General features: G+C 41.4%; 1 protein-coding gene across 1 annotated transcript in view; it reads right to left on the bottom strand.

Moving 5' to 3' along the window:
- Positions 1 to 10403: 10403 nt before the first annotated feature.
- Positions 10404 to 16562, bottom strand: part of SSPN (sarcospan) — a 35657-nt gene continuing 29498 nt past the window's right edge. The window contains exon 3 of the mRNA XM_060778256.2: positions 10404 to 11004. Within this exon, the coding sequence (XP_060634239.2) occupies positions 10639 to 11004 (366 nt within the window). The 3' untranslated portion in view covers positions 10404 to 10638. The remainder of the gene's footprint in view (positions 11005 to 16562) is intronic.

Here is a 16562-nt window from a genome sequence, read left to right as displayed (position 1 = left end):
GTGTTCATTTTGCACCTTGTCTTTCTTCCTTGGAGTCTGCACTTGGGGTCTCCCCCACATTGTTCCAAATACAACATGGGAAGCCTCCTGTGTTGCCGCAGTGGTGGTGTCTGCCCCTTCCTTTCTCCTTTCACCACAGAGCCCCACTGGAAGTATGTCGTGGAATGGGCTCCGTGGCAAAAGGGGAGATGAAACGGCATACAACGAGTAAATTAGCCCATATGGTGAAGTTTTAAGTGTATGTTTTGTGTGTGTTATGATCTGTTTATGATAAGTCAATTTTTACACCTTCTCAAACACAGGTAGCACTCTAGAAAACGAGAGAACAATGCTAAATAAAATAGAAACTGTACACAAAGTTTTAAAAATAAACATTTGAAGCATTTTATATCTCTTTTGACCTAATGGCATGAAAATGATACATATTTTTTAATGCTGCTATAATTTGTATACATTTTGCCCATATTCTGCTCATAGTTATCACAGAATAGAGAATACATGTCATAATAAATTGATTATACTGTGAGAATAAGATATACTGAATGTCGTTTGTGGCAAGTGTTAATTATTAATCAATTTCTAACAAACAGAATTGAGTAAAACTAATTTCAGGAAAACAGGAACAAAGCCCTCTATAGATATATATCACACACAATTGCCAATGAATACAGAATGCAGGTCCACTTAACATATCAGCACTGTAGTGTAGATGCAATTTTCTCAGGGTTTATTCCAGAGCTCAGAAAACCTATTATTTGGGCCACATTGGCCATGTTATCAGGAAAATATGGGAACTGTAACTATAAAGGCAATTTTCCCAAGCTCTACTTCCTCCTATAATGTTCTATAGTACAACCCCCATATCTGTGGTACCAGTACCCACAATTTCATTCACATCTGGCAAAATAGTCCTCTCTAAGCATTTTCCAGGTCCTCTGGGCGACTGCACTAGAAGCATATTGCAGGTAATATGAAAGCCTTATAAATGAACAACCTCAGTGTTTGCATGCTACAGAGTCATGATGGAGGACCTGGCTGAAGTTCTACAATGTGACTCTGGTCAGAATGTGGAAATTACCAGACATTTTCTAAGTCACAGCAAAGTTAATACCTCTGGCCTAACCACCTGTAAGAGAATTAAGCCTGTAATTAGGGTGTGATGGTTAATGCAATGGGAGTCGTATATAAGTTGTAGTTATTCTGAGTAAGTTTGATGAGAAACAGATGGATTTGTTTGTTCGTTTTTTGGAGAATTGCTGCTGTGAGTAGTAGTTGTAAAATTTGTACATACTTTGTATATTGCTGTAACAAAGGAAAAAGAAAGCCTTCCAGTTCATTTGTCAAAGAACACAAGTCTCTGAATGTTTTGTTGGTCAAGTAGAAAACCACAATTGTGTTTTTGGATACCTGGTTCCTTAACTGGAACTCATAGCGTCACTTCTGCAAGACGGGAGTATTATGACTGCATAGAACCCCTGACAACTCTAAAGTATGCTCTAAAGTATGCTTCTTTATTTTCCGAGTCCAATTTAAGGTGCAGGTGCTCACCTACAAAGCCCTGAACGGTTTGGGACCACCCTACCTGCGTGACTGTATCGTTGTCTACGAACCCACACGTTCACTCCGGTCATCTGGAGAGACCCTGCTTGTGATCCCGCCCGCGTCACAAGCGCGCTTGGTGGGGACACGAGACAGGGCCTTCTCTGTGGTGGCCCCTGCCTCTGGAATGCCCTCCCGAAAGACCTCAGACAAGCCCCTACATTGGCAGTTTTCAGAAAGAATTTGAAAACCTGGCTGTTCCAATGTGCCTTTTCAGACTAGGTACCCCAGTACCAAACCCCAGAAGCACTTTAGTTAGGACCAAGATCAACGCACACCACACACCGCACTTATATTATAATCCCATATCCCTCCGACACATCAGCACTTTTAATCCTGTACCCCACTCTGGCCGGCTCAGTTTTTAATAATGTCTTGTTGTACTGCTTTTGTTATTGTTCTTGCTTAACTGTTTTATTTGCTAGGTACTGTATTATTATATTGTGTGGGCTTCGGCCTGTTGTAAGCCGCATCGAATCCCTTGGGAGATGCTAGCGGGGTACAAATAAAGTTATAATAATATAATATAATAATCACTTATTTGTTGTGGTTTGCCAACACATGCAGTTTTGTGCATACACACAAAGTCCTGAAAAATGTTCCCCGTGGATATGGAGGTTGCATTATATATGAATATAGCAACACCAGAAGCACTCCAAGTGGCCAGATACTGGTCAAAGGACATTTAACCAACTACCAAACTCACAAGTTTTGTATTTTGTCTGTTTGTTTGCTTTGTTTTGTTAGAAATGTAATATAATGGACTGGTTGCTCTGACACGACAAAGAACCATGATTGCTAGGTATGGTTTCTTCCTTCTCAGTTGCTGGACTAGGTAAGAAATCAGACTATTTGCCATCTATTGTTGTGGTTCTGACATACAGATAGTAACCAATCATCCAGTGGAACTATCTCTAGGACAAGTTGCTATGTTGCTCTAGTAGTTTGCAGGCTGAGACTTGTATCAGAAAGAGGATCAGATCTGAAAAGAGATTCTCATGTCAGACATTTGTCTGTTTTTTCTGTTAAACTGGAAATGTGAGGAAATGCCTGCAAACATGATGCTACCACATTCCATATGGAGTCTAGCCATATGTGAATGGTGTCATTCACACCAGTCCCATTCTGTCTTTCCTACCAGGTTATATCACATTGAACAAATCAGTCACAGGGCCTCAGGAAGCTATGGTTGACAATTTGAAGCTTGAGAAAATTTGTGTTTCTGGAGGTCATAGGGCTCTTCCACACAGCCATAGAACCCAGAATACCAAGACAGAAAATCCCACAATATCTGCTTTGAACTGGAATATCTGAGTCCACACTGCCATACTGCCATTTTCAAAGCAGAAAATGTGTGGAAGGGGCGAAAGGCACTTGCAGCTTTGAAGAGGTGCTTAGTAGTTTGTCTATACAAAGTCCAATTTTTGATTTCCAGCATTTCTGTCAAGGCTTTTTTCTACACATGAGGAAATGAAGCTCACTACCAGGACTGACCTCACTCTCTTTATCAGAGAAGGTAGCACCAGAAATATCTAACACACACACACACGACTTTGCTACCATACTTAGCATATGATGACCACAGCTCCATTTAGCCTAGTATTGCCTCTATGACTAGAAGTAGTTCCTCTGGGTTTTAAGTAAGAGCCTTTTTGACCTTATTTGGAAATGCCCAAGAATGACTTACTGTGTGCAAAACATGTGATCCACCACTAATTTCTGAATAATTGCCAATCAGTTTTCAGCTGCCTTTGCCATGGTGAAGCAAGCTATCAATGCCCAGTCTTTCCTGACAAGCAGCTGCTGGTATCAGTGGTGTTTCTCAGTCATCCGTTGCCTTATTTTGAGGTGAAACGTTGCTTCTGTTTTTCCAACTATAATCCAACCAATCAGCCACAACTTATTTTTTCAAAGTATTTTCGAAGTGCTGATACCACTGTTGCACCTTATATGAGATCTGGTTACAGCTTCATTGTGGTTGTGGAATTCCTTTTTGAAATCAGTCCATTGAAATCATAGTTTGCAAACATTCCATCTTTGAAGTAAAGGGAGAAACAGTTCCACATTCATTTATCTGCTACAGATCCCATCTATTGGTTTCGAGGAATGTTTTGATTTTTAGCAACATTCTGTAGTACACTGACCACTGTATAGGGAGATTTGCCATGATAGGCAAACTGGATCATTACCGACCTTTACATTTTAGAACTCTTGCTAAATTTTCCAACAAGCAGCATAGAAAATATATCTGGATACTACTGCCTTGAAAGAAGATGTCCTATTACCATGGATCATAATATCAGGGGATGGAAGATGGAACAAATTTTACAGCTTTAGAAATACAACAAATTGAGCATTGGGGCTGCGAAACTCTCACATTGTTATGGGGAGAGGAAAAAGCCCTGAAGCACATTGACATAAATCCTTTCCTTCAGACAGTTATGCTTCTGTCAGTCTCAGTTGTTGTGTCTCATTGACTCCCTTGCACACCCCCAACCCACACCCTTCAGTAATATTTCAAAACAGATTCCAAACATAAGCATGGAGACAGTGGAAACATTTCAAGGGAGAAGCTGACAGTCTGAGTATTAAATATAGAACAAAGCGTCAAAGTAGCTTTTTCTGAACAAAACTGGCAAGCCCAACGTTAGGAAGCTCCATGAAAATATCACACCATTTGGCAAACAATGGTAGAGTATACACACACACACACACACACATAATATAGGCAAGGAGATTATGTGAAGGCACAATCTGGAGGCATGGGCATCGCTGATAGCAAACACAGTTGTGTGAAGGCTGTTTCCTCCTCAGCTATTCCACAGAGAGCGGTCTCTCTCAGCACTCGCCTTTCATCCCATGGCACACAGTCCTTGCAATAGGAGCTGGGGATTGTGCCAAACTCAGTATTTTATGGCTTTTACAAAATGCCCACCATCTTGGCTCCTGAATAGAATGTTGTTCTGCTGCCATCAATATATTTTAAAAGCCAATGTTTGTAGGACATTAGCACCAGAAGATCTCTGACCAAAGACTGATGTCTTTTTGTGACTGAAGGCATTAAGGAATAGCGGAGTTAGACCCTTTCACTTCTGAAAAGTTCTCCTGAAGTTCCCGAGATGACAGCTTTTTTTCATCTTTTCAGATTGGATGTTGATGTGGAATTTCATTAGCAAAACAGACATTTGTCTAAATGTTCACTTGCACATATAATAGAATGCAAGGCTTGAAGTGTACGTCTATAAAATGCTGTTGGAACAGTCCTTGCATCACAAATGCAGACATTTACCATGTAGGCTTATTGATGAATCCACAATATACTGAAGGAGAACTACATTCAAAGGTGGCGTTGATATAGCAATCTGCAAAGCTAACCATGGGATGGATGCTCTTTCAAAATCCAGCTTTATTTCCAAGGGGATGGTTGCATTCGCCTTGATGAGCAGAAACCTATTAATGTACTATGCTGCCATAACCATGCCAGAATAGACAGTGCTGGCAGGAGGGGAAAGGTTACAAGCACTGTGACCACAAAGGAAATAAGGCATCGAAGAACTAGGTTGCTTAGGGCATGTCCAGACAGTCCTTTTAAAGTAGGAGTCCCCTCATTTTAAACTGCGCAGATGACGTCCCACAGAAAAACGAATTCATTTCCCATAAATTAGGACAACTCTGGTTTGTAGTGAATTAATTTGTTAGTGGGTTTATTTCGTGTCTTCTTGGAAGGCACAGGGTAAACCCACTATTTTCATTGTCTGGACTGTTCCCTCAAAAGTTCTGGACTTTTGAGGGGGCAGTCCAGACAGTAGTCCTGTGTTTTTCTACACTAAACTATCCCAGAAAACAGTGAGGCACTAACCCCCTCCACAAACCCCTGAAACCCCCTTTAAAAAATAAAAGAACTTACCAGGCCTCCATTCGCGTGGTGTCAGAGTTCTCCTGGCACGTAGGAATGATGCGCCAGAAGAAAAGGGGAGCTCCGGTACGATGTGAATGGAGGCCAGGTAAGTTCTTTAATTTTTTTAAAAATGTGTTTTGGGGGTGGGGAGTGGGTTAGGGTGTCTGGATGTTCTCCCGGAAGGATATCCAGCCACAAAAGTGTAGGCTTTTGCGGCTGGTGTGCGGACTACAGTCTGCACTGACCCAGGTTTTTTAAACTTGGGTCCAAGCGGACTTTACCACTGTGTAGAACCACCCTTAGAGCTGGCAGATTTCACCACCTTTTTAAAACAACATCTGTGCAATCAGGAAAAGGTGGGAACTGTTAGTGCAGCACATCAGTTGAACGGCAGCTATTGACTGCAGTTTGGAATTAAGTACTCAAGACAGGGGATGGCATACTTTAGTGACTATTGTGCAGCTTGTATATTCATATGTTCTCTTTTGGATGGGATACACGGGACTATTTTCTTGTCCTTGCACTCCTTCCAAAAACCTCCCACCTCATAGCAGCTGTCAAATTGAAGGAAGGGCTGCTGCTGCTCCTTCAGAATGAGGAGGGAGGGGAAGGCAATGATGGTTCAACCCAGGACAATCTGGCTGCTCTGAGTGGAAGGAAATGGCTGGCACACTCAATTTGAGAGCATATCTGCATTTCTATTCTCTTTCCCACATTAGTTCACAAAGAAACAGGGGCCCTCTTCTCACTTGCTAGCTGCCAGGTGGTGTGAAGACCAAAGATGTGTGTGCAGAGTTACATACTGGTGTAAGATCTGAGCCAAGAACTACTTAATGCCTTCTTTGCCTCGGTCTCCTCACAAAAAGAGAGTCTTCAACTTCAGCAAGATGGAGTGGATGAGGGATTGGAGGACATCCAACCCCAAATTGGGAAAGAAGTCATCCAGGAATCATAGAATCATAGAATCAAAGAGTTGGAAGAGACCTCATGGGCCATCCAGTCCAACCCCCTGCCAAGAAGCAGGAATATTGCATTCAAATCACCCCTGACAAATGGCCATCCAGCCTCTGCTTAAAAGCTTCCAAAGAAGGAGCCTCCACCACACTCTGGGGCAGAGAGTTCCACTGCTGAACGGCTCTCACAGTCAGGAAGTTCTTCCTAATGTTCAGATGGAATCTCCTCTCTTGTAGTTTGAAGCCATTGTTCCGCGTCCTAGTCTCCAAGGAAGCAGAAAACAAGCTTGCTCCCTCCTCCCTGTGGCTTCCTCTCACATATTTATACATGGCTATCATATCTCCTCTCAGCCTTCTCTTCTTCAGGCTAAACATGCCCAGTTCCCTAAGCCGCTCCTCATAGGGCTTGTTCTCCAGACCCTTGATCATTTTAGTCGCCCTCCTCTGGACACATTCCAGCTTGTCAATATCTCTCTTGAATTGTGGTGCCCGGAATTGGACACAATATTCCAGGTGTGGTCTAACCAAAGCAGAATAGAGGGGTAGCATTACTTCCTTAGATCTAGACACTATGCTCCTATTGATGCAGGCCAAAATCCCATTGGCTTTTTTTGCCGCCACATCACATTGTTGGCTCATGTTTAACTTGTTGTCCACGAGGACTCCAAGATCTTTTTCACACGTACTGCTCTCGAGCCAGGCGTCACCCATTCTGTATCTTTGCATTTCATTTTTTCTGCCAAAGTGGAGTATCTTACATTTGTCACTGTTGAACTTCATTTTGTTAGTTTTGGCCCATCTCTCTAATCTGTCAAGATCGTTTTGAATTCTGCTCCTGTCCTCTGGACTATTGGCTATCCCTCCCAATTTGGTGTTGTCTGCAAACTTGATGATCATGCCTTCTAGCCCTTCATCTAAGTCATTAATAAAGATGTTGAACAGGAGCGGGCCCAGGACGGAACCCTGCAGCACTCCGCTTGTCACTTCTTTCTAAGATGAAGAGGAAGCATTAGTGAGCACTCTCTGTGTTCGTCCACTTAACCAATTACAGATCCACCTCACCGTAGTTTTGCCTAGCCCCCATTGGACTAGTTTCCTTGCCAGAAGGTCATGGGGGACCTTGTCGAAGGCCTTACTGAAGGAGTGTGGTGGAGTGTGGTGGAGGCTCCTTCTTTGGAAGCTTTTAAGCAGAGGCTGGATGGCCATTTGTCAGGGGTGATTTGAATGCAATATTCCTGCTTCTTGGCAGGGGGTTGGACTGGATGGCCCATGAGGTCTCTTCCAACTCTTTGATTCTATGATTCTATTATTCTATGTCCTTATAGCTCTCAAAGAGACCATTTCAAAAGCTCGACCTTATGCTCCACTTTAATAGTGTATACACATGGCTATCCCTAGATGAGGTCGAGTTTCACATGACAGATGACAAACATTATTAAAGGCTGGGGTGTTTTTTTGGTGTAATTTTTCTCCCAACTAAAAGCAAGATCAATCTTATTTAGGTGACCTTGCATTCTTGTACGCAATGAACTGATAATGAAGTTCTCGAACTGCTTCTCTCCGCATTCTTATAATGGAGATGCAAAACAGAGTAAAGGACATTAGTTTTGTTAACCTCAATGTTACTAACATTTTAATTGCTAAACACAATCAGACATGTTCCAACTACTTAAAATGTCTACTGTGCAAGAAAGTGGAGAAGATGGAGTCACAGAAGGATAAGAGGTGAAAACTGAAATCTAGAGGCAACTGAAATATGCTTAACGTCCATATTTAAATGTTCTAAGGCTGCATTTGTCTCCTTATGAAATTACTAATAAATGAGAACTTAGACACATCCCAGGCCTCATGGAAGCCAATAAGGAATGTTCATCATCAGTTGTTTTTTATCTAGTAAGAAACGTAAGTATTTTTTCTCTGGTTCTTAGAAAACTGGATGATATCAAATGGCTAATTTTGAAGAATAGATGTTAATACCAATGTTTAGTAATAGGTAAAGTGGATTTAATCAAAAGTAAGAGACTATTCTGATGGGCTGGGTAAAATGAATAATTTGTTTAGACAATGCAAATCTCTCAAAAGATATTTGATGTGGTAATTTGACCATCAGATAGATGGCCATTTGTAAACACTGACAGTGAAATTAAACCTAGCATTTCCAGATCATCACAACTGTCAGAGGAATGGTAACACCAAGCTTCATTGTGTTAACAGAAGTCACAATTAGAAGTGACACAGTGTAGATTCACACCAAGTTGAATCTACCCAATTCTGCATTTACAGCTGCATTTACAGCATTTACACCCAGATACTTCCAAAGTGCCTTGTATTTTAGCATGAGGGCCTACCATTTTTGGTGAGAATGTTGCATCTTTTAGTGCATGCGAGTGTCAAGAACCTGACAAGATGCTAATGGATTTAGCCGTAAGCTCACATTGCTCTACTATAAGCAATCTGAATAGGAATTCTTTATAACTAAATATTTAAAAGTAAAATTCATCAGATATATCACATAATTATGCTGGTACTCTTTGGAAGCATGTATGTGTACCAGATAGAGTCTTCCTAAGAGAAGGCCAAAAGATCACTCTGTAGCCCTTTGCTTTTTCATAATCATAAGAATTGTTCATAGTCTACAGTTAAAGGCATAGTACAGTCTATTCTCCAGCACAGATTGAGTTGGCAGACTGTGCGGCTAATAGACTCATCCCATGGTAGTAAAACACCATGGGATGAGTCTATGTCTACCATTGTACATAATCATGCAGTTTCCCCTCATTACTTTGCCAGAAGATATACATGGTTTTGGAGAACAAATGGAACAACCATATACACCTCCTGTCACATCAGCAGGCCTGTAGCCGGGGGGGGGGGGGGGGGGGAGGGGGGGTTAGGGGTTCAAACCCCCCCAAAATGTTTCATTTGTTTTTTTTAAAAAACTGGTTTACTTATGAATTTTAACTGGTTAACCAAATGCCCATGCTGCTAAGTCTATGAGATACAAAAAATTAAGAGTCCCTCCAGAACTGCAAGCACTATCTCAAGCAAATATTGACAATTTTATTCACACTGTCATTACTTGCAGCAGTAGCCGATGTAGTGAAGCAACCAAGTTGGGTGTGTGTGTGTTGAATGCTCTCATTAAGGAGGCCAGACTTGGTGGAGGTGGTTGACAGGGGCGGAGCTGCAGGCTATGGAAGGATGCTCTGCCCCCTGCAGGTGTGCTCTTTGTTTCAGCGTGAGCTAGGAGGCAGGTTTCAACCCCCCCCCCCCCCCCGAAATTTTCAACTGTCCCCGAATTTTTTTTCTGGCTACGGCCCTGCACATCAGCACTTTAATTCTTGTACCCATTACTCCGGCCCGGCCCAGTTTTATTGTGTTTTAGTGTATTGTTTATTGCCTGTTGTTCATTTTGCTTTATTCTGTTTTTAATTGTTTGATTTGCTTAGATTGTATTGTTATGTTGTGTGTTGAGGCCTCGGCCTGTGTAAGCCGCATCGAGTCCTTCGGGAGATGCTAGCAGGGTACAAATAAAGTTTAATAATAATAATAATAATAATAATAATAATAATAATGTTGCTAAATATATGTTATTTTGAACTACGCTATGCTACTCTGTGAACAAAAATTGTGTGTGTGTACACGTATGTGAAAAATATACTTTAGAAGAAAAAGGTTTGCACAAACATGGGTCTAAGCTTTTTTTGCACTTAAATCTGGGGTAGTTTCCCTTGGTCCACATGTTACACAACATGTAGGTAATACTTACTCCTTCGAACTACAGCTACCGAATATGTAAATAGTAGTTAAAATATGTCATCCCAATTTCCTTTTAGCTGCATCTTAAAAAGGCAAATACCCATTCCTATCTACATTACAGTATTGGTGGAAATACACAATGAAAGTCACACAGTGGCATCCACATCTCAGTGGATGCGTAGTTCAGTAAGCGTAGCTCAGTAAGCCCTGCAATTCCTAATCCACCTAGAAATATAGAATCACTTATCTAGGGGCTGGGCAATAGTCATCTTTTAAAAAATTAATAATGCATTTACCTTACTTTATCTGAACCACAATATCCATTAAGCATTGTTCCTCCCTTCCACACTCCGATTGTATAAACAGTCATCTATTTGGTGGTGATAGGTCAATATACTATTGCTTTTCTCAATTCCACGCATCAAGCCTTTATACTTTCTGCTGTTGCCCTCCAGGAGAAGAGAATGAATGGAACCGGATTCCTACGTAAAAGACCTGGTACCTGTCTTTCCACATCACGAAACATGCTGCAAAGCCCACAATGGCAGCCAGGAGGTTAAGCCCTATTTGGATCAGCAAATAAAGACTGAAAGTACTTGTGATATCGGCACAGTCCAAAACATTCTGGAAAAGAAAGGTCCTGCTGAGGGGATCCACGGTATCCAGTTTACACTGACAGATCTCAGGGACGGATTCGCAGGTGAATTGTGTGATCTGCAAATAACGGTAGGCAGCAAATGCCACCGCCAAAACACAAACGATCAGACTCAAAGCACTCAGCAGGAAGTATGCAACCTGGGAAGAAAAGTCAAGAACATATTTTTAGTACAACAGAAAACAGAGTCTGTATTGCAGCGTAATCATACACAAAATTGAGAGAAGGTTCCTATGTGATTTCCCAACTGTTAGGACAAACACTAGTGAATGCCACCTGTCATATTTAGATGGGTGCCAAGATTTACTAGCATAATTTCTTAGACATTGAACACATGTCATCTCAGTCACAGACGCATGATGCTGCAAAAGAGTTTAAAAAATTCACTTTTTGGTCGAAGTTTCGAATCTTCAGTGTAGAGTATTAAAATGAGTCACTGTAGTGTAGAGTCTGTTGACTGCAATCTAGGTGCCGAGATAATGAAGCAACTAGAAAACATCAGATCTCTCTAATTAAATATGAGTATATTTAATTGAATGGAAGTTCATTACACAGTTCCCAATCTTAAAAAAAAATCCTGGTTTTAGGCCTGTTCTTGGGGGTTATTTGGGACACTGATTTAGAACATTGCATTGGACATAGTTTTCATGTTTTCTATGGCGAGTAAATGGCAACTGGTATATGGTATATGTTCTGTATCTCAAAAAAACTGGAGCTGATAGGAAAAAACTGGTGCCATTTTTTTGAACCGCAGTTCAAATACACCCAGAAATAGGTCAAACATTTGAGGTGCAAAATGTGTGTTGGCCAATGTTATAAATGATTTTAACTCTTGTTGTTGTTCATTCGTTCAGTCGTCTCCGACTCTTCGTGACCTCATGGACCAGCCTACGCCAGAGCTCCCTGTCGGCCGTTACCACCCCCAGCTCCCTCAAGGTCAGTCCAGTCACTTCAAGGATGCCATCCATCCATCTTGCCCTTGGTCGGCCCCTCTTCCTTTTGCCTTCCACTTTCCCCAGCATAATTGTCTTCTCTAGGCTTTCCTGTCTCCTCATGATGTGGCCAAAGTACTTCAACTTTGTCTCTAGTATCTTTCCCTCCAGTGAGCAGTCGGGCTTTATTTCCTGGAGGATGGACTGGTTGGATCTTCTCGCAGTCCAAGGCACTCTCAGCACTTTCCTCCAACACCACAGCTCAAAAGCATCGATTTTATAGATTTTATATATTTTTATATATTTTATATATTTTTATTTTATAAATTTTAACTCTATAGATTGGTTAATGGCTTTTCAGAATAATACAAACACCCAGACACATTTACTAAGGGCTTTGTATGTTTTTAATCTGTATTGGTCTTAATTGTTTGGAAACTACCTTGAATAACAGTACTGGGGAAAATGTGGGATGTAAATTTGATGATGATGATGATGATGATTGTTTAAAGCTGCTAAAAGGAGATCGGAGTACATAGATCAGATTGGGGTGCAGTGTAGGGGAGACGAGGATAGTTGATTATCTATGACTACCTGTATATTTGTATTTTATTTTAGGAGGACTAAATGTATATTGTATGTTGTATGTTGTGTCTGCACTGTCTGTTTTTGATAAGACCAACTGGCTAATCAATAAAAATTGTTGTCAGAAGAAAAACATTTCAGATCTTAATTGTAGTTCATATGTGGCTAACATGGTCATATGAATCCTGCTTGCTATGCAAGCAAATACGCAGGCATGCATCTCTGCTACTACAGTTTTAGATTTTGCCTCCTGTCACCAGAAAATTGTATGAGGCTTGTTAGATTTCTTCTGTTTGGTGATCTTTGAAAATCATATAGAACCTGGAAAAAGTCATCTTGAAACAAATTGTCCTTTCCAATTAAAGGCCGTTACTGGATGGCTGCGTGCCAGCAGGTTGAGGGTGAATCCAGCAAAGACGGAGATCCTATGGCTGGGTCAACCGGGCAGTGGGGATATCCAGCTGCCTACCCTGGATGGCGAGGCACTACGCCCATCATCATTGGTAAAGAGTCTGGGAGTTCTTTTGGATCCTCTGCTGAAGATGGAGGCCCAGGTCTCCGCCGTTAGCAGAACTGCCTTTTTTCATCTGCGGCAGGCTAGACGGCTGGCTCCCTACCTGTCCAGGGACGACCTAGCTACGGTGATCCGGGCTACGGTCATCTCAAGACTGGACTACTGTAATGCCCTCTACATTGGCCTTCCTCTGTCGGTGATCCGGAAACTCAAGCTGGTACAAAATGCAGCTGCTCGGCTTCTTGCGGGAATTCCGATGAGATGCCACATAACACCAATCTTACTACAGCTGCATTGGTTACCAATTGAGCACCGGATCACTTTCAAAGTGATGGTACTCACCTTTAAGGCCTTGCATGGTCTGGGGCCGATGTACCTGAGGGACCACCTCACCCCCTACCAACCCCAGAGATCCCTCCATTCTGAGGATCAAGATCTATTGGAAGTCCCCAGTGTCAAGACCTTGTGTCTAACAGCAACCAGACGCAGAGCCTTTACAGCAGTGGCACCATCACTCTGGAATACTCTGCCACCTGAAGTCCGTGCCTTGCGGGACTTATCAGCTTTCTGCAGGTCATGTAAGACATATCTGTTTCGATGGGCCTTTGATCTCTGATATTGCTGTTTTTAAATTGTTTTAAATTGTTTTTAAATTGTGTTCAATTTTAGCCTGTTCTTGAAAGCCGCTCCGAACCCCAGGGGAGTGGCGGCATATAAGTTTGAATAATAAATAAATAAATAAATAAATAAAGTACCTCTTTTATCAAATTTTACTAAGATGATGATGATGAGGGACTGACAAAAAATAAGAAATAGTTTCGTAAAAATCTGTCATTTTGGTTTTGGGTAAAAGAGAGGTCACTTTAAAAAAAAAGCCACTTTCTCCTCTTTGTCCTGATTCTACAGTTAAGTCATTTCCCAGCAGGACCGCAAATTTTCTCATTATGAAGTGAGGGGAACATTTCCTTTATATAGATTCACACTCCCTTTTCTTTTTTACTTTCTTATGCTTCCATCAGTCATAGATGAGAACATGTTTTTTTAAAAATACAAAGTTCTCCTTTTTTGCAGTCACAGCATGAGCCAACTATCAATACAAAAACAGCGGTGTGACCTTGATGTTACAAGTATGCATGCCTTGATAAAATCCATAGACCAGGTAATATTTGTCTTCCACCTACTGTATGACTCCATCTTCCAATTTGTGATAAGAGATAGGAGGAGGAAATAGCTGAGCTTATTGATGATATTTGAAGCAGGTGCATATTTTCTGCCTTCAAACTAACTTAAAATACCAAGATGTTTATTTTTGCAGCGTTTGTTTGAAATCAAACATTAAGTTATGAAAGTAAGAACAAAGAGAGAGAAAATGAAGGTCATTTAGATACAATATGTATTTTTAGTGAGACAGTGTATAGATACTACGGTTGTGCAAATTATTGTTCTTATGTTGTTACAAATGTTTATTGTTTGGTTTTATTGTTTTAATTATTGAAATGCAATTGTATATTAATTGTGTTATATTTATTCTGTTTTTGCTGGGTGTAGTCCCCATGTAAGTCACCCCGAGTCCCTTTGGGGAGATGGTGGTGGGGTATATGAATAAAGTTATTATTATTATTATTATTATTATTATTATTATTATTATTTTGTATTTACAAACAGATATTAAGAAACCTGGGGGGGGGGGGGAGGACACAAAAACTTAAGAATCAAAACTCACCCAATACTTTTTTGTTTGCATTCTGTAATGCTTAGAAGTCAGTTTCATTTTCAGTGCAAGTGAGGCGAAGCTGAAAAGGCTGCCATTCCTCTTTAAATTAAGGATAGGCTGCCTCTCGCAACGAGGAGAGGAAAGCAGCAGGGTGGGACAAGCTGAGTGAGCAGGGAAAGAGATTGAGAGAGCACAGAACTCTGGGGAATGTAGTTTGGGAAGGCGTGGAGCCCTATGGCGAAAAATTCAAAAACTACATTTCCTGCCCTAAACTATATTTTCCAGAATTCCGCTAAGCATGAGAAAACCCCAATGAGGATAGGGGAGAGCTATTTTCCCTCCGTAGCAACAGTCAGCTAACCATGCAGTTTACAATTCTGCAAAGAGGACCGATTGATACTTAAATACTAGTAAGTAAATCTGGGTTAGGCTGAGCTGGGGAAAAAAATCCCTAAATTGAAGTTGTTTGTTTTAATGTTTTCACAAAAACTTTTTAAAACAGCTATCTCATTGAATCACAGCCAGTTTACCAGCGGTAAGTATTTCTGGGAGTTGAAGGCCAAAACATCTGGGAATCCACAGGTTGAAAACCACTGATCTACAGGTTTCATAAATAGAAAACTCTGTACAGCCTGAGGCATGATTTGGATTAATGATTTTGGACACCATTCTGTTGTGCCTCATGTATCTACTAGTGCTAGTAGGAGGAAACGAGGCTTGGAAGAGGAAGACGCTCAGCAACAGCTGAAGCGCATTAGGGACATTTTCCTTGAGACTACTGATGAGGAGGATTTTCAGGGGTTTACTCGTGAGGAGATGGAAACGGAGGATTACCGTGGTGTAAAGCGAGTAGCACGCAGTTCTGATAGCGATGAGGAATCTATTTCCAAGCGTCTTAAAGACATAGCGGATTGCTATGAATCTGACAGTGATGATGAAGAGCTGGACTGGACCAGGGTCCAGGAGGTTTTGGATGTGATTAATGCTCCAACCTCCAGCGATGAGTTCCAAGGGTTCACAGACCCATGGGTTTCGGATACTGCTTCTCAGGATGCAGCCCGGAGTGCAGACTGGCAGCAATGGAGGGAACGTGATTCACCTGTGGAAATGGATGCACCTGAAGGCGAATCTAGTGATTCTGATGAGATTTAAGGAGTAGCCTTGGAGCAGTCTTGTTGCAGAGTTCAAAGTGTCGTGTACCTGTGTATCCTGCTCTTAACTCTTGCCTTGAGTCTTTGCATCCAGAACCGTGTCTCCGTGATCGTGCTGACTACCTTGCCTGGCTTGGAACCATGAGTCTTGTCTCCTGTCCTGACCCTGGAACGTCTTGACTACTCTTCGCTTCTGCCTGCCTCCTACTTGGACTTCGGACTGCTCCTCATGCTGCTTTTTGTATTAAGATTTTTGAACTGACTGTATTTCGTTTCTGACTTCAAGCTATTTTGCCTGCCTTACTCCTGTTTTCCTTTTTGCAGCACAGACTGCCTGGGCTGCTGTTTGTTTACATTCCTGCCAGACTCTTTTGTTTACAAGCTCTGCTGATAAGAGCCTTTTGACTTGTTAATTTGCCATTAAACACCTTCTGTTAACCCTTAAGCTGCTGTTTTGCCTCGTTGCTCTGCCTGGGTCTTGACACCATTCTAAACTACACCTGTGGTAGAGACAACAGGGATGAAAAGGAATACCAAAGTATGAGAAATGAGGAGGAAAATATTGCACAAATGGTATTGTACACCCTGCCAATTAGTATACTATTATAAAAAGGGGAGTAGTCAGTGCTGGCATGGATGCCATCAGAAAGGGCGGTTTATGCACATGATGTGGGAATGCAAATATGTACAATATTTTTGGCAGACTATACAAAATAAGTCAAATCAAATACTAGGAAGCGAGTGGGTCATAAAGGAAATAGCGTTATTAGGAAAAAGAGAGGATATGGGAAATAAAAGGGAA

This window comes from Anolis sagrei, chromosome 5, assembly GCF_037176765.1.
Source record: "Anolis sagrei isolate rAnoSag1 chromosome 5, rAnoSag1.mat, whole genome shotgun sequence".
Classification (NCBI taxonomy): domain Eukaryota; kingdom Metazoa; phylum Chordata; class Lepidosauria; order Squamata; family Dactyloidae; genus Anolis; species Anolis sagrei.
The sequence above is the reverse complement of the archived record's forward strand: the minus strand, read 5'-3'. Positions and strand labels throughout refer to the sequence as shown.